This window comes from Ambystoma mexicanum, chromosome 7q, assembly GCF_040938575.1.
Source record: "Ambystoma mexicanum isolate Mex_15411 chromosome 7q, UKY_AmexF1_1, whole genome shotgun sequence".
Lineage (NCBI taxonomy): Eukaryota > Metazoa > Chordata > Amphibia > Caudata > Ambystomatidae > Ambystoma > Ambystoma mexicanum.
This window is the reverse complement of record NC_090941.1, coordinates 886,537,225-886,555,490: the sequence shown is the minus strand read 5'-3', so window position 1 is coordinate 886,555,490 and position 18,266 is coordinate 886,537,225. Positions and strand designations below refer to the sequence as shown.

Sequence of the window (18,266 nt, the reverse complement as noted above, 5' to 3'; positions counted from 1 at the left end):
TGGTTTTGCCATTCTAAGTATTGGCCTACAATTCCCAGCATGCAATGGAAAAACATGGTCTAGCATGAGGTGTCATGCATGGAACTGGGAAACTTGGCAGCTATGTACTGATGCTATTTTCCACAATCAGTGGTAGTAAGTACTTGCAAAACAGATCATTGCCAATTAACCTGATGGAATTTCTTGGCATTATAATGATGTTAACCATGATTCTAGAGTTCCTGAGGCAATCGGTTCTAGAATTGTGGCCATAAGACTGAACATGCCTAAAATTTCATAATTCAGAATGTAAGTGTCAGAGTTGCACGACAGTATCTGAAGGTGAACCTTTTCTACTCATCTATAATGGTACTGCGATTCACAACAGAATGAGAAAATACAATTGGGCAACTCTTCTAAACCCTGACCCCTCCACACCTGCATATTTACAGTGCACTTGCATAGAGGCACCTGAATACATTTCTTGTTCCTAATCCAAAAGATAAGTGCTGTCTGTCCTTAATTTGGCTTATTCACTATCAACATTCCTTGCTGACATGGTCATACTTTCATCGATTTCTTTTGTTATTTCGTTCATTTCATAGCAAAGGTTTAAAAAGGAAAATATACTTTGTGTCAAACAATCAACGCACCACTCCATCCTTATGTTAACATCAAAGGAGATCCGCAATGTAGAAAAATGTCTTTAATAAGTGTAGGCTAATTTAGCAGAATGAAGAAGAAGGTACATTCAAAGTCGAGAAATCTGCTCCTTAAGCTATTTCCCTGGCACTTAATCGCTCTCGCAATTCAATGTTAATGTGATTGCACAGCCAGTCAAACATGACTCATACTTAATAATACTTTACCATGCTTTGAATGATGTATGTATGCCTTAGACCGGAGGTCTGAAAGAGATATGGATGAATGATCAGATTAAAGCGGAATAATCATTCAAAGGCTCCAACACAACAGGACCTGCTGCCTTTGTTGAACGCAGCAGTGATTATCCCTAAGGGATCCAAGTCATGATCTGCATATATTATATGAATCAAATAGACCTATTCTATTCTAAATCTGTTAGTAGCAAGAAAATGTGCCCCCGAAATTGTATAATATCCTTCAGATAAAACTGTTGAATAAAGAACACCATTTTCATTTTACTCAAAGGAGTGTGATGAACCAGGAATGAGACTCAGACGCAATGGGTTCATGGTTTTGGTCAAAGACTGTATTAAAATAAAAGGGGGTCAGGAAATACCTCTCTGCCCTGGCACTTGTGGTGTTTCCCTACCTAAAACCAAAACTAAAGTTCTGTCAGGGTCAGAATGTCTAAAGTAAAACCGTCCCATGTCTATTCTGACCCTCACACTCTAACAAAATAAACTCTAAGGTGAAAGGGATAATGTCTTTGGCTTTGGATGATGAATACATGTTCAAAAAGGAATAGGTATAACTCTAACAAAAAAGTTCCAGAAGGATAGAGTTTATGTGCTGGAGGGTGGTTCTCTTCCCCTGGATTTCTCTTACTTTTGTTGTACATTCAAAGATCTCAGTTTTCTGAGTTTCTCTTGTTCCACAACCCAATTGAGACACAAAAACAATGTGTCTCTTTGGCTTTTCCTTGTCAGAATACCTGGTGTACTCTCCCGGTAAGTTTTACTCTTGTCTTAATGGTTTCCTACAACCCTTTTTTCTAGTTTTGATTTTATCCTTCTCAGGACCGCTTTTACATAGGTGTTTCCTACAGATTCTTCAGTTTTTCAATGCCTGGTATACTCTCCTGCCAGGGTGTTTCTCTGATGAACCCTCTTGCCACAGCCTGGTAAACTTTCCTCCAGGACTTTTCTTGTCTGGACTATACACCCACTCCTAAAAGTAAGATTTCCTCATGTTTACTTTATCTGACATTGTGTTTGCCTTCTATATTACTTTACCATGCTTTTTCTTATATGCATATTGCATGGTGTCCAGTCATAATTTCGAAAACATAATTTCGAAAGTAAAAAAAGTCGAATCAAAAATGTCGAAAAAAAAAATGTCGAATTGTTTTTTTTTTCGAAATTTTTTTTTTGGCTCTAGTTTCTGTGAACAAAATAGGTAAAAATAAAAAAAGGGGGGTTGGGGGGAACCCCCCCATTTCGAAAAAAAACGTCATTAAAAAAAAATTCGACATTTTTTTTTTCGACATTTTTTTTTCGACTTTTTGACTTTTGAATATTTTGTATTCGAAATTATGTCTATGAACCATATTGCATATACTCTTTACTTTGAAAGTTCCTTACTTTCATTCTGTTTTTCCCTTTAAAGAAGCGCGCATGGCTTCTTTCTATCGCATATATTTCATGTGCTTTCTTTGAAGTCATTCACCTTTGGCAATATTGCCAATACGTCACAGTGTCCTTGCTTCCTTTTCTGGGATTCACTGGCTCTGGTTGGTGTGCTTTGTGTCTCTCGCAGAAAGGCGGTGGCAGGTGTTCAGTGATTCCTCCCATCTCATGGTTGGTGCTGGACTCTTCTGCTCCATGCTGAGTGTTGGTAAGGTTGATACCATGTTGTAACACCTGCAAATGCCCAGGAGCCCTCCTTTTTCTGGCTTCTGGTGTTCTCACAGCAGCCTGTTTTCGTGCTTGGTCAGCCTTCCTTCTCTAACCTAATGAGCCAGTTGACCATACAACACCATCTTCAGCCCTTCAGTCTATCAGTCTACCTCGAGAGAAGCAGCTTTCTCTCTCCAGTAGCAGCATGCCTCTGTCACAGGTTTCCCCCCTTCTCACCTGTCTATGTTGCCTGATGTCCTCCTTTGGTGGAGTCTTCTTTCGGATGGTTCGGGTCTTAAATAAGCCCGCTCGGCCGTCCTCGGCTTCCAGATTACGTTCAGCTTCGATGTCCAGGATCACGGGAAACTCCAGGAGTACTCAAGAAGGTGTTGGGGGCACGCGGAAGTGGCACAGAGATTCCGGGAAGTAGAAAAGAGGGAAGAAGTCAAAAGAAGGGAATCCAGGGGCCAGGGGATAGCAAACAGCACTATAGAAAGTTCGGAACACACGTCCGATCACAGCTAGTAGCAGCGTTGAGACGCGCAGGGCCGCAGGGGTGTGGCTTCTTTATAGAGGACGCTGCGTAGAACGTGAAGACTGGCGAGCAGCGTGCTGAGCTTGCCGCCATGTTAGTAGTATTATGGAGTGTAAGGCCCGACGTGACAGGGACCAGGAAGCCCAGAAGGGGCGAGTTTGATGGTTCATGACAGCCTCAGTCGTTTGTGGCTGAGGTTTAAATCTCCTGGTTATAGGTACATGCTCAGAACGAACTATAGTGCAGCCTGTACTCTTGGTCTTTTCTGCTCTGCATTACTCGACTCATCTTCCTTGTCCCAGGATTCCCATGGTTATGGGAATGGTAGTCCATCTTTGTGAAAGTTTTCTCAGAAGTCTTTAAGCACAAGTTGGTTCTAAATAGCCTGTAAGAACAGTCTGAGAAAATGTTTTCATGAATCTTATATTGGGTTGCAATAATGCTAATTAAAAGGTTTAAATAAATTACAATTTATTATTATTGCATTTCACATTTTGTTTTATTTTTATATTCAAATCAACATTACAGGACAGCCGGTCTGGTGTGCTGGGAGAGGTATTTCCAGCTATTTTGCTCACCGTTTCTTCTATTCTTGCTGAACGTAGTGTGATACATCATAGTGCAAACTAGCCGAATAACCTCGAAAAGTCTTCAATTAATACTAGTAATTATTAATTCTTATATGTGCCTTATTGTTTTGTTTTTCAGATTAGGAATTCATTTATCTCTTTTACCTGTTCATATGTTCAGCATCATTGTTGCCCAACAGTGACAATACTCAGTTTGTCTTATGGGTGAGTGTTATATCCTAATGCATCAGAGTTTATGCCGATAGTATTAGTTACTTTGGATTTGATCCTCATATTTGTTCCCTGAAAACACTGTATTGAAGAATAATTTTGACTGACTCTTGGAATACCATTCATATCATTTTCACAAAATTGTATCCAAGTCATGATTTTCACTCTCTGCCTAATGCCTGGCTGATTCATTTAATTCCCTGAGGCTTTATTACGGTGATGTCAGCGTCAATACATTCTTGTTTTTGTGTTTTTCCTTACAACGTTATTAAGCGGTCAATTTCAGATCTGAAATTTGGTAAAGCATCTGAGCAGGATTCTATGTCGAGACAGTAGGCGAGCATTATGCTTTACTTTTTTATTACTGCTCCTTCAGCAATTCAACTTAAACACATATTTTACTTGCTTTTAAAACTTGGTAACAAGTTTTGTTTCCTCTCAGAACTTCTGGAGGCTAAAAACAATAACGGGGGTAACATAGTTTTGAATCTGAGGTAAAATGTCTCTGCAAACCTCTGGGTTCCGGTAGTCCTGACCAGTCCACCTTTTCCAATCGGGCTTACTCCACAGCTATAAGAGGGACCATTGCTGATCCCAGCTCCTCTTTCTTTGTTGCGGCTCCAACAAGATAAGTACACTTTTGTAACATTACCATATTCTCTATGAGGTACTATAACTCTAATAAACATGACCACGCTCGTAATGCCTATCATTTCGGTGTTGGACTTCCCCAGGGCAGGACAAAGACTGACATGTTTGGGATATTTCTCCTCTGTGAAAGATAGTGAGCTAAAGACTCTGGGTAGGGCTCTTGTAACCAGGACTCATATCTGGCAGAGAGTCTCCCAGGACCCCCCTTGTTATTAGCATATTTCAAGTAACTTTGGGTCTCACCCTAAGTTACTAGGGGAATCCAGACAAGGACCCCTTGCTCACTATTCTTAGAGAGGCACAGCTACACCCTACTGATGAGGTTCAACCAGACCGACACGTGTCTGGGGTTGCTGTTGGTACTCTTGTTCAGAGGAGAATTGCCTAGCATTTCGGTGCTGGACTGCCCCAGGGCAGGAGAAAGACTGATATGTTTGGGATATTTCTCCTCTGTGAAGAATAGTGAGCTAAAGACTCTGGGTAGGGCTCTTGTAACCAGGACTCATGTCTGGCAGAGAGTCTCCCAGGAACCCCCTTGTTATTAGCATATTTCAAGTAACTTTGGGTCTAACCCTAAATTACTAGGGGAATCCAGACGTGGACCCCTTGCTCACTATTCTTAGAGAGGCACATCTACACCCTACTGATGAGGTTCAACCAGACCGAAACACGTGTCTGGGGTTGCTGTTGGTACTCTTGTTCAGAGAAGAATTGCCTAGCATTTCGGTGCTGGACTGCCCCAGGGCAGGACAAAGACTGATATGTTTGGGATATTTCTCCTCTGTGAAGAATAGTGAGCTAAAGACTCTCGGTAGGGCTCTAGTAACCAGGACTCATGTCTGGCAGAGAGCTTCCCAGGACCCCCCCTTGTTATTAGCATGCTCGTATTTAAGCATTAACCACCCGCTTTATTTTAGTAGATATACCTGATGACATCCATTTAATGTGCGCTTCAAACTTATTTTCAGTTTCAGTGTTATCGTGAGTTCGGAAGCATTTCACTTCATTAAGACAGCGGCGTACCGCCGCTTCCCGCGGTGTCAGTTTGTTTCAGGACATTTTCACTTTGGGAGCTGGGGCCGGAGCCATGAGCAAACGCGCTCTGACCAGGCAGCCGGCACAAACTCCCTAGGCCCATACGCGCATATGCTAATCGAGCGTATCCTCCCATCGGCTTTAGGACCCAGCAAGAGCAGAATAGAGACAGTCACGCCCCTACAGCCACCGCGCACGTTCGTTCTGTTACTTCACAGATTGAAGTGAACGACGCAACGTGAGCAAGGTGCATTTCTAGGTGTTTAGTAAAAAAAAAGAAGATATATAAAATAATTGTGTCCATAAACTGGTGATACCAGTTACTTTGAGCTAAAACACCTTGTGGGCTAAGATTTCAGCTGAGTTCCCACAGCACATTGAGAACATGGCACATTACAGTGAGCCCAGAGGGTCAAGATCCACATCCCCAGAGTGGAGCTCGGAGGAATGGGCTGAGGAGCCCATAGGAGAGGACCAAGACCTCTCACTCAGCTTTAAAAGAGTTCTGGGAAACTCTTCATCTCAGGTTGTACAAGAGGGAGTTCAGCCTCTAAAACAGAGGTTAGACCATCTGGAAGCATTGCTAAATCAGCAGAAGGCTGAACAGGAAAAGGCCAAGAAGAAGAGGGCACTTAGTCCCAGTGAGGGGACCTCAGCACGACACCCCAAAGTGGGGGTTCAACAACAGGGCAGTAAAAAGGCTCGGAAGAGTAAGAACTCTATGAAGCCCCCAGGCCAGTCAGAAGAGGTAGACTTGGGATCTCAAGAGACAGTCAGCTCAGTGAGCAGGATGAAAGAAGCCTTTTTGAAAAGGGCAACAGTGGCAGGCGCTTGACCTCCTGCCCAAGGGGTGTATAATACAGGGGAGGAAGAGGATACCGGATACACTATGAACGGCGGGAGCGGGGAGGAGTACAAACCCCCCTCAACAACCCATGACATTGGAGCAACCTCATGATGAGGAAGGCCTAGGAGATATGTATAATCCGGAATTAATAAGGCATCCTAAATATACAGACTGGATGCCTTCACCCAGAGTTGCTCTGTACATGACACAGCACATAACAAAACCTCTGGATAGAGAAATAAGATCCAAAATGAGGGCAGAGTGCCCTAGACCAGAGCTGCCAGACAAAGTAAATGACACCCCGGACCTCCACCTGAAGATGGTAACCTTTGTCACCAAATCATCCAAAGATGTGAGGAAAGGGGTGGGTAGAGTGTGTCGAGGATGCCAGGATAAACTCTTGGACCTCTCCCGCCCACTCGCAAAGATGATGGATTTGGCAGAAAGAGCCATAGACACGGACACGCCTGTAGACCCTAGAGCCCTAGCGAACTGGGCCCAGCACGCAGTTTGCTTACTAGTTTGCTCACTTACTTACTAGTTTGCTTACTTACTTGCTTACAAACTGTGCACTCTCTTCAGAGAGGAGAAGGGGGGTACTGTTGAAAATCGACAGCAAGCTGAGTGACCTCTCTTCATACGAGGCGGGCGAAGGGGCAAAAGGCATGCTATTTGGAGACGCCTTTGCAAAGGAAATTTGTCGGGACAGATTCCGCCCTGGAGAAAGCGCAAAGTTCAATAAGGAGGATATTTCCCAGTTGGATTTTTTCAAGGACCGGACGACATAGAGTTCGGGCATCCGGTCACTTCACCACACACAGGAGACCCCAGGAACCAAGAGCCCAATACTGGGAGAATCGCCAGCAAGATAACTTCTTCCCGGCTAGAAGCCATTATCCCAGAAACAGAAGGGGGAGAGGAGCCTACAGGCAACAAAGCATGCCAGGCGATGAGTGCAGCCTTCAGAGTAGGGAGCAGAACGATCTGGTTTTTGCAAGCATGGCGCGATTTGTCCAACAATGCTTAGGTTTTACAAGCTGTATCAGGCATGCGTCTAGAATTTGTAGGCACCCCCTCTCAAGCGCAGGAGCCAGTCCCGATGTGCAAAGTGCATAGCAAGCAAGCTCTATTTGACAGCGAGTTACGCAGTCTAGCAGACAAGGGAGCAGTAGAAAGGGAAGTTCAGGAAGGGCCTGGTTTCATCAGCAACATGTTCCTGGTCCACAGAGGGGAGAAGGTCAGACCAGTAATAAACTTGAAGAGTCTGAATGAATGGGTCATATACAGACACTTCAAGATGGAGGGTATTCACCTTCTGCAAGAACTACTGAGGAAAGGGGATTGGCTCACCCGGCTAGATCTCAAAGACACCTACCTGACCATTCCCTTAGCAGCAGAACATCGAAAGTATCTCCGCTTCAGATGGGGCACGGAAGTGTGGAGGTTCACGTGTCTCCCCTTTGGCCTAGAATATGATCCATGGGATTTCACTAAGCTCATGCACCCAGTAGCAGTGGCCATTCGCGAGAGAGGGATAAGGATAATTATTTACCTAGACGATATACTCATTCTGGGGCAGAGCGCAGCTCAACTACGAGATCAAGCAGCATGGGTATGCAACTAAGTATCCTCCCTATGTTTCATCATAAACGCAGAGAAGTCAGACCTCGGACCCTCTCAGAGGATAGAGTTTCTAGGCTTTGTGATATATACCAAGAAAGCCTTGCTGGAGTTACCAGCTGAAAAAGTGTGAGCGATACGGAAACAACTAAGGTCTGTGATTGCGGAGAAAGTTATTCCACTTTGCAATATAGCTTGCATAGTGGACCGTCTCACAGCCTCGATTCAGGTGATCGTTCCAGGACCTTTGCACTAAAGAGCCCTTCAAAACTGAAGATTAGGCATCTCAGGGGAGGACTAGGTTACCACCAGTTCATTATCCTAGACCACGAAGGTGAGGAGAGAGCAAGCCGAGCTAGTGCTCATAGTTCCAATGTGGAAGTCCCTGCCGTGGTTTCCAGTAGCGATGGAACTTTCTATGCATTGCCCGAGAGTGCTTCCTCACAGGGAGGACATTCTTCAGGACCCGAACAGCCATTTTCACCCGCTCATAACGGAGGGCACTCTACGCCTGCTTGCTTGCAAGGTTTCAGGCAATGATGGCAGCTGCTGAGCATTTCGCAGCTCGCTGCAGACTGTATTAGAGACACATGAGTGCCTTCCACCATCAGGAGCTATGGTGCCGCTTGGAAGTGCTGGTCCTCATATTGCTCAGACATCAGTGTTAATCCTGTTTCAGTACCTCTAGTACACATCCTGAACTTTTTAGCACAGAGATTCGAAGAGGGCTTTGCTTACAGGACAATAGGTGTTTACAGGTCAGCAATATTGCCGGGCCATGACAAGGTAGAAAGTAGCCCGATAAAGGAGCACCTTGCTGCATCTTCTGAAAGTAGTAAAAATACGTAAACCAACCAAGTACTCAGTGCTCTGGGATTTGCGAGTAGTTTTTCAGCTATTTTTAACTTGGCCGGATAACAAAGACCTGTCATAATCCCAGTTATCAGAAAAGTTAGCCATGCTTTTATGTCTTATAGGTTATAGAAGAGTTTCAGACGTGAAGGTTCTGGAAATAGACATGAAGATATCCTACCTGGAAGGAGCAGGCTTTAATGTAGCGAATAGGAGCAAAATGTATTCTACGATTATTTCATACCCATACTTTCCAGAGAATTCTAAGCTGTGTGTAGCGTAATGTATCAAGGATTACGAGACTGCAAAGCATGGCTGAAGCCTAGGGGAGTCACTCAGCTGTTGATTGCGCTTAGAAAGCCTTTTCATGCAGTTGCAACAGCATCCATAGCATGATGGATTAGAGAAATAATGCACTGGACTGGAGTAGATTTATCTCAATTTGGCGTGCACTCAGCAAGGGGAGCAATCACATCTAGAGAATTTGCATCAGGCATTTCCATGCAAGATATCATGAGATCTGCCGGCTGGTCTGATGAATGCACATTTAAGATTTTCTACTTTAAGCCTGTCTCGCAAATAGCCAATAGAGTGATTAATAGCTTTGAACAAGCATAATGCTCACCACCTGCCTCGAAGAAGAATGAAGATTGTCCAGGCTTACAGCGCAGGCCAGTCTTCATTCTATTAAAAGACAAGGAGGCGAGCATTATATCCACCCTTGTGGGTCATGAATATGCCATTTGGCCTCATTCCGAGTCGGGCGGTAAGGGTTAACGGTCACCGGTAACGAGACCGGTGCCGTTAAACCCTTACCGCCCTATTCCGAGATCCCTTTGCGGGTTGGAACTTAACACCTGCTTTTTGCAGGCGTTAAAAAACCAACCCGCAAAGGGACCTTGGAGCTAATTACGGCACCGTAATTTACTGTGCCGTAATTAGCACCTTCCCCATTCCCATTGAGCCCTATGGGGCAAAAATGGGAATGGGGAAGGGCCCATGGTGAATGGGGAATTACCGACCCCGCCAACCTTGGAATGGGGCGGTAATTCCGCCATTCACCATGGCGGAGTCGGAAAGATAACGGCGTCAACCAAGGCGCTAACAGCGCCTTGTTAACGCCAGGGTCGGAATGAGGCCCATTGACTGTATTAAGAAGTATGTTAATGAAATACCCACCCTTATGATATTGTCTCCATTCCTTTCAGGAGAAGACCAAAAAGCAACCTGAGCAGAGGTTCAGATATGCGAGACATTAATGTCAAGAAGGAAGTTCCCTTCACTATCTCAGAGCCATGGTTCTGGCAAAAGGATGTACTATACAAGTTTCCTTTAGTTGGTTTAAAGTTGACTGTTGGATTTCTACACTTACATAGGTTGGCCACCAACGAAAGAGGAGTTGGGATCAGCAAGGGGCTCTCTTATAGCTGTGGAGTAAGCTTGATTGGACAAGGTGGTCTGGTCAGGACTACCGGAACCCAGAGGGTTGTGGGGACTTGTATTTTGCAGAGATATTTTACCTCAGTTTCAAAACTATTTTAACCCCTATTATTGTTTTTAGCCTCCAGAGGTTCTGAGAGGAAGCAAAATGTGTTACCAAAAGTTTTAAAAGAAAGCAACTTATGTGTTTAAGGTGAATTGCTGAAGGAACAGTAACACAGAAGTAAAGCATAATGCTCGCCTGATTCTCTTTTAATAGAATCAAGACTGGCCTGCGCTGTAAACCTGGACAAACTTCATCGTCAGTCTGTTGATTTCTATTGCTATTGCTCATTTACTTCTTGAGTTATTCAGGTACCTTCTGTGAAGCTATTCAAATTTATTTATTTGTCTTAAGAGTGATACATATCCCTCTGTGTTAAGAAGCTATAGGCCAATCCCTTTAATTAATTCCGATGACAAAACCTTTGCAAACGTTTTATCCAATAGGTTAGATATAATAATACATCTTGTAATTCATGAAGATGACAGGATTTATTAAAGGAAGATTTACTTTATTTGTCACATGGTGTTTGTATAATGGCCTCAGTTTTTCTGAAAGTGAAATTATTTAGTTACATGAATTCTGAAAAAAATTTGATCACGTGTCAAGGACATGTATTAGGGATTCCTTATGTTGACATGATACTGACATTAATTTATGCTGTTTGTAGGCATTACATACTTGTTTCATACTTGTTTCCATCCACCAGGGTTTTAATTAATCATTCTGAATCTCCTTCCTTTTCTTTACTAGGAGGCATGTCTCAAGGCTCTTCTCTCTCTGCCCAATGCTTTTGTGTTGGCTCTTGAAAATCTTATTTAATCAATTTGAAGTAACTTCATTATTAATGGCATTAATGTGTTATAGTTGGCATCAAAAATGTCTGTATATGCAGATGATATTCTATCCTAGATTTCTAATCTGTGTTCTTTAATTAAGGCCTATTCAAAAATCTCAATTAATATGCAGTTGTGTCTGGCTATGAGGAAAATGTAACTAAATCATAACTGCTACAGCCCCTAAACCATTTTACCTAACTGAACACTGATATATTTTCGGATGCCCTGGTATTATGCTAACTTACATGTTTCAGTGTCATTATTGCTTATACATGTGTGTACTAATATACAATTTAATACATTATATTAAAAAAATCTAAGAGTTCAACTTACAAATGTCCTCTATCATTCTTATAATGGTCGTGCAGTCTTTACACTAATTCAATTATGCTTGATTCTGTTATTCTTAATCACAATACTTCCTAATTCTGTAAAGCACTATTTCGCATTGTTCCCAGTAAATTATAATTGCAAAAATGTAACGGCAGTGGCAAGTCAATTGATTTTCATACTCATCATAACGGTTTTGCACTTCAACAAAAAATACAATTCTTAAACATTAATGGATCACAATAAACATTAATGGATTCCACATTTGTAAACATTTGCAAATAGGTGTGCTGCTCATTCGAAGCACAATGATATCCTTGATATGTTGGATTTGCCTTTTAATATTGTTTGCTCATCCTACAGCCTCAAGCAAAGGGGCAGGTCACCTTTGTGAAAAAGGCCACCTAGGCATTGGCTAAAGTGCTACAAGTAAAAAAAGGAATATCCTGACTATGTTGTTAAATTGCAGCCTTTTTTTAGAATCTGCCCAATATGTACAGAGCATGTGGCTAACCTCATAATTTGAGAAGATCTGTTCTTTATTCCCTTGATCCTCAGCATTTGGAATGTTCTGCTAGTAGTAATAATAAATCAATTTGAGCTAGTTTGAGTGAAACATGAGCCAGCAACATAAATTCCTAATCATTTTTTGAGTCTTCCCTCAAGTGTCCCTAACCTGCTTATGCATGAAGAATTGGGATTGAATGCCATCACTCAAATAATATATCTGAAACTATTGTTCATTCGGGTATAACTAATTTATGCACAGTTACTCCAATTATAACATTCATATGAATGACATAGGTGCCCCCAAGGTAGTAGCTAATCATGGTTTTGTGGCACTGGGGATGGACAGCTTGTGGTATACCCCAGAGGAACTCTAGAAATGCGGTGAATCCCAGGGTGCACTAGTTTAAAAGAATTTAAACGTGCAGTCTCTACCTCTTTCCGAGGTAGATATGTATAGTTTAAACAATGGGGTAAAGAGAATGACAGCCCAGGATGTGGTGCGATGAACAATAAGGATCAGTGGTTTAGAAAAAATATTAAATTTATTTATTACAATTTAAGACTTTCAAAATATTCTGAAGAACTAATTTCATACATATTCATACAGAGTAATCAAGTAAAGAATCTAAATAATACAATACAAGGACAACGTGAGCCACAACCCGTTTTTTCTGTCCTGTCGCTAACAGCTATCTTAAAAAGTGAACATATATAATCTAGGTGGATTGACTCTTCTTTGTAGAGTTATGTAGAGTTACTTTCTGTCTAATGGGGTAAATATGAACTCTGACCTCATATGGGTGTTTAATGTTTTATCCCAGTGTCTGCATTGACACTTTTACTCCTATGTTTAGTAGCATAGGTTAGAACTCAACATGTGCCTTTTCTTTTTCTATTAATGGTGAACATTCATCAGGAGATTACAATACGTGAGTCACTAGTGTAGTAAATGATTTAGTATGATTTCCCTTTTAGATCTGTGGGTTCAGCTTGGTATTTGCACATCTTGGGCTATCTTGGCATGTGGGGGTAGCCAGTCTTCGCAGGGGTGCTCTCATATGTATACTCTTAATCCATGCAAATATATGTATCTTCCACTAGACTCTTGCTTCCGTTGTTAATTGGTAGTTAAGTGCCTGTTTCTTTGTCATCCGTATGCACTATTAGGTGATCCGCGTTCTGCGTGCTCCCACTGGTGATTTTTTCTTTTTTAATTTGAATGGAGGTTTCTCTCCTGTGTGGAGTTGGTCGAGTGTGTTGGCGCTTTACCAGTGTGTTTGGTCTCTGGGTTTCTTCCTCTCTACCCCAATACCGCAGAGTAAACAACAAAAGCTGATATCTCAAGAGCAGATTCAGCTTACTGGGGCTAACAGGAACATGATATGATCCAGAATGCATTGATGAAATCAACACAAATCATGTACTGTTCTTTCAAGCTGGGTAGCGGTTGGGAGAGGTACTTAGGGGTTTTGACAGACCCCGTCATACATTCATTCTTTATGCAATTCCAGCTGATCTTCTTCCACTCATATGAGTAACAGTGAAATAAGAACACCTGTAAGTGAGGGACTGTGCATGCACTAACAGAGACAGAAACACATGTCCTCTTCCTTGTCCTCATTCCTCCCATTTAAGGAATACATGGCTAAAACCTTTCCTGAAGAAGCTGGAGTGCAGGGTTGTTCATAAGGGGATGGTTTAATCAGAGGAGGAAGTTCCAGGGTAGTTACATTGTATGTCAATTCCTTCTTGGTAAGAACCTGAAAGTTTAGGAATAGTTTTTGGGTGTGGGGCACTTCTAGTTATGAAGTTATGCTTGATAGCTCCTGAATGACAGCAAGCCGGTTATCCTCTTATTATGTCTCTAGGAGTTGGGAACTACAAATGCAACTTTTGAAGAACCTACTTTAACTGAGTATATTTAATTATGGGTTATTTCTTACATACTGTTGTTGATTATATTTATGAGTATTGTTGGTATGCAAAAACATATTTGATGCTATTCAATAATAAACTTGAAACCAGCAAAACATCATGTGGTTTGATGTCATTGAAATTACCCAAGAAAAATCAGATGTGGCTGAAAAAGTTAAAGCATGCAGTAACCTGCAGGGACGCACATGATTCCATCACACAAAGGACAACATATCATGTCTTACTTCCATATGGTGGTAGGCCAGGCCCAAGATTGGCAACGGGGTCATTTTTTGCTATTTTTTTTAATATATATGTTGAGTTAGTAGTGCATGCAAAATAGCTGTTGTAGAGATTGAAAAATGTGTATTCTCTAGTGTGGGCCGGCACAGATGCATTAGAAAAAGCAACAACATTATTGGTACAATTAATGGCTAGCATCCATATTCTCAGCAGGGGTTATAAGTACATTTTGTCCTGAGTGCAAAGGGGGCTATGGGCCTCATTACACGGTAGGCGGTAAGGGTTTACCGGTACCGGTATTTTACCGGTACCGGTAAATCCTTACCGCCTTACTACGAGGTCCCTTTCCGGGTTGGGGAATTTAACGCCTGCTTTTTGCAGGCGTTGAAAACCAACCCGCAAAGGGACCAGGGGAGCTAATTACGGTACCGCAATTTGCGGTACCGTAATTAGCGCCTTCCCCATTCCCATAGAGCCCTATGGGGCAAAAATGGGAATGGGGAAGGGCAATGGTGGAAGGGGGAATTACCGCCCCGCTAACCTTGGAATAGGGCGGTAATTCCCCTTTCCACCAAGGCGGTGCCGGTATTTTACCGCCATGAACCATGGCGCTAATAGCGCCATCGTTTACCGCCTACCGTGTAATGAGGCCCTATGTGGCAACCTGGAACGTGCTGTTTTTTCAGTACATGGAAGCAATGGGTGTGATTACGGTGCAGCAGCTTTGTTGATAGTCAACTGCAAAACGTCCCATGTCACTTTTAAGGTAGATTGAGTGCACCAACAATGTATAGGCCCTAGTTCACAAAGAAATGACACAGGTAAATGACGTGGGTGTGTGTCAAGTTGGTTATGAGCAAAATATTTGCAGAATATTGTGATATACACATTATACAATGACAGATGATCACCTGCCAAACCTACAAAAACAGCCCTGACCAATTGCAAATTGCTTTTCGTATGCATAATGTGCTCATACACCAATGTGGGTGGGATGTAAATAGGCAGGGGTAGGGTGTAACACAAATAATACCCAATTGTTCCTATTTTTCTGGCCCAAACTGGACATGTGATGTTTTTACATGTTTTTATGAGATATTCACAAACGTGTACTTGTGCCTTGCACGAACTGTGAAAGCGTGGATTTTACATACATTTCCCAAGATATTCACAAAGATGTCCTTGTGCATTTTGCTTAAGGAACACATAGAACGCTTCGTGAATCAGTAAAAAAAGAGCAATTTGCTCTGAAGCACACGCACCATGAGGTATTGGAAATGGTAGAATCATTGGCAATTTAAACGTTTAATTAAGTTTCGGTAGTTTACAAAGAAATTTCTCAAAGGTTACTTATTTGTCTTAAAGAAAGTTATACACAGCAGTTCCAACTCCTTTATAAATATATATATATATATTCAGCAAACACTTCTAACAGGTTAAATAAGTTTTAAGTAATCTTACAAATGATTCAACACCCTACTCTACTCCAAAATGTCCTCAAATTGTCCTCAAAATCTATCAAAACAATCTATTAAAACAACCCAACGACTAGTTCAACCAACTACACATCAATAAAACACCAATAAAAGCTTTCTTAAAACACATTCTTTATAAGTGTATTATTTTGTCAAATGCTTATGAATCAAGCAATTATCAAAAAGAGTTAGAACTATCAATTCCCTAAGAGCTATAACTGTATGGGGGTCATTACGTGTACGGCGGTAAGGGGTTAACGGCACCGGTAAGGATGCCGGTGCCGTTAACCACTTACCGCCGCAATACGAGGTTCCCTCATGGGACCCGCTCAGAACGTCTGGTCAGACCAGACGTCCTTTGCGGGTCCCGCAGGGGAACAGGGAGCTAATAACGGGCCCGTTATTAACGGGCCCGTTATTAGCTCCCTCCCATTTCCCATTGAGCCCTATGGGGCTCGAATGGTAATGGGGATGGGTATTTTGAATGGAGACTTAACGGGTCCTGCAAGGTTGGAATGACCCGGTAAGTCCCCATACAAAGAATCCGGACCCAGACACGAGTTTGGAGGCAGCCATGGCGCTAATAGCACCATGGCTACCTCCAAACTCGTAATGACCCCCTATATATCATGTTTTACCCTTCAACCAATTAAAACCAATTATATAGTTTAAAATAAAACTTCAAAAGACATGTAAAGTTTTTTTGTAAGATACAAACACCCTAACCTCCAAAGCTACTTGGCAATACTACACGGTGCACAAAGTAAACCTACAGCTTGATTTACAAACACGTTTTACAATTATGGAATTCCATTAAAAAACCATGTGTACATCAGTGCCATAGACTCATGCAAAAAATGTAAACTATTCTGGTGCACACCAAAACCTAGTACTCTCCTATGATGGTAATATCAAATTATCTTTGAGATATAATGCAGGGAATATAATACAACCTTCACACATAAATTGAAGAAACAACAAGGCATTACTGGTATCCAAAGATTGGATACCTCTGCCCCCTGTACACGTATATAATGCTGATAAACATCCAGTCAAATTCAATTCTTTAAAAGAGGTAAACATTCCTTAAGGTGTGAAGATATGCTGTTATAATTCAATGAATATGCCTGAAGACTCAAACTTACATTCTTCTTTGTATTTCAGCAATACGTTAAAACATTTCGGAAGTAACTTCCCATCATCGCGGCTGATGGGAGTTGCAGTCCAAAAACATCTGGACAGACAAAGGATGCAGACCTCTGACTTAACTGTAGGCACTGGGTAAACTAATGCTTCACTAACGCATTAAGGCATATTTCCTGAACTATGCACCAGCAAGCATAACACAACATAGTGAACATGAATGGATGGGGAAAAGTCAAGACCTACCTGCCCAGCAGCAGAAACTCTCCTGACATCCCTTGGCGCTTCATGGCCATAAGCATTCCCCTTACAGTCATTCCTTCACAGAAGCAAGCCACTACACGTGCTTTAGGCAAATGAGTTTTTAGTTTTTTCAACAGCTTGTCAAAACTTTGCTCCCCAGCGTTGCTATAAATCTTGTAGGAATGAGCAATGCAGATCCCCTCCTTGGCTGACATATCCTTGAAAGCTTCCATTCCACTTTCCCCATAGTTACCTAGGGAAAAAATAACACAGAAATAAGAAAACCTTAAAATAAATAAATGCAATTAAAAGATCAATGTATGTCCACATTCAGTATGAAAAACCCATGTTATCAACAACAAATCAAATAAAATATCTAGAAAAATTGAATGTTTCAATTTAAAAAGGTTACAAATCAAATTAAGCATTAAAAGTAAACAGTAATTATAATTGATTTCACTGCTTTAATGAATAAGTACTTATGGTACCAACAAAACATGCAAGTGATAGGAAAGCCACAATGAGTGGCAGAGACTGGTGATATAGCTTGGCAAGATGCAGATCTAGAGGGTTAAGATGAGGGTCAGGGGTTTGAGGATAGGGATTATAGACATTTATGAAGATATACATTTTATTTTGCAGTCACAATAGGTAAAGGTGTGTTGAGTTGTGACTATGCGATCTACCTGGTGTTTAAAAGGCATGGTTAATTACTACCTATTCAATTGATTGAATTTGCCTATTTCATATTTAAAGCTTTTCAGATGTAAAAATTGGATGACATTTCTTTTCATCCGTAAACCCTGAAATGTTTCTTCCCTTTCCTACCTTTCCTCAGCGGTTAAGTGCAGTCATTACACTTGTGCTTTCTCTGATTTATCACAGACATGGGCCCTCATTCCGAGATTGGTTCCGGCACCGGTTTAGTTCAATGGGGATGTACCGGTGGAGTCCGACCCTTGCGGGACCGGTAAGTCCCCATTGAAAATGACATTCATCATTCCCATTTGAGCCCCCATAGGGCTCAATGGGAATGGGCAGGGCGCAAATAATGAGCTTGCGAATGGCAAGCCCGTTATTTGTGCCCTGGTCCCCTAACGGGACCCGTAAGGTACGTTTGGTCTGACCAAACGTACCTTACGGGTCCCATTAGCGGACCTCGGAATCGGGCGGTAGGGGATTAGCGGCACCGGTCTCCTTACTAGTGCCCAGTATCCCCTACCATCC

At 42.0% G+C, this 18,266-nt stretch overlaps 1 protein-coding gene across 6 annotated transcripts in view; it reads right to left on the bottom strand.

Annotated features, from left to right (window-relative positions):
- Positions 1 to 18,266, bottom strand: part of GRM5 (glutamate metabotropic receptor 5) — a 1,801,008-nt gene that overhangs the window by 1,253,496 nt on the left and 529,246 nt on the right. For all 6 annotated transcript variants that reach the window (XR_011284099.1, XM_069639438.1, XM_069639437.1 and 3 more), the window contains exon 3: positions 17,043 to 17,292. Coding sequence is in view for 5 of the 6 variants with exons in the window: in XM_069639438.1 (XP_069495539.1) it covers positions 17,043 to 17,292 (250 nt within the window). In the remaining variant the exon portion in view is untranslated. The remainder of the gene's footprint in view (positions 1 to 17,042; positions 17,293 to 18,266) is intronic.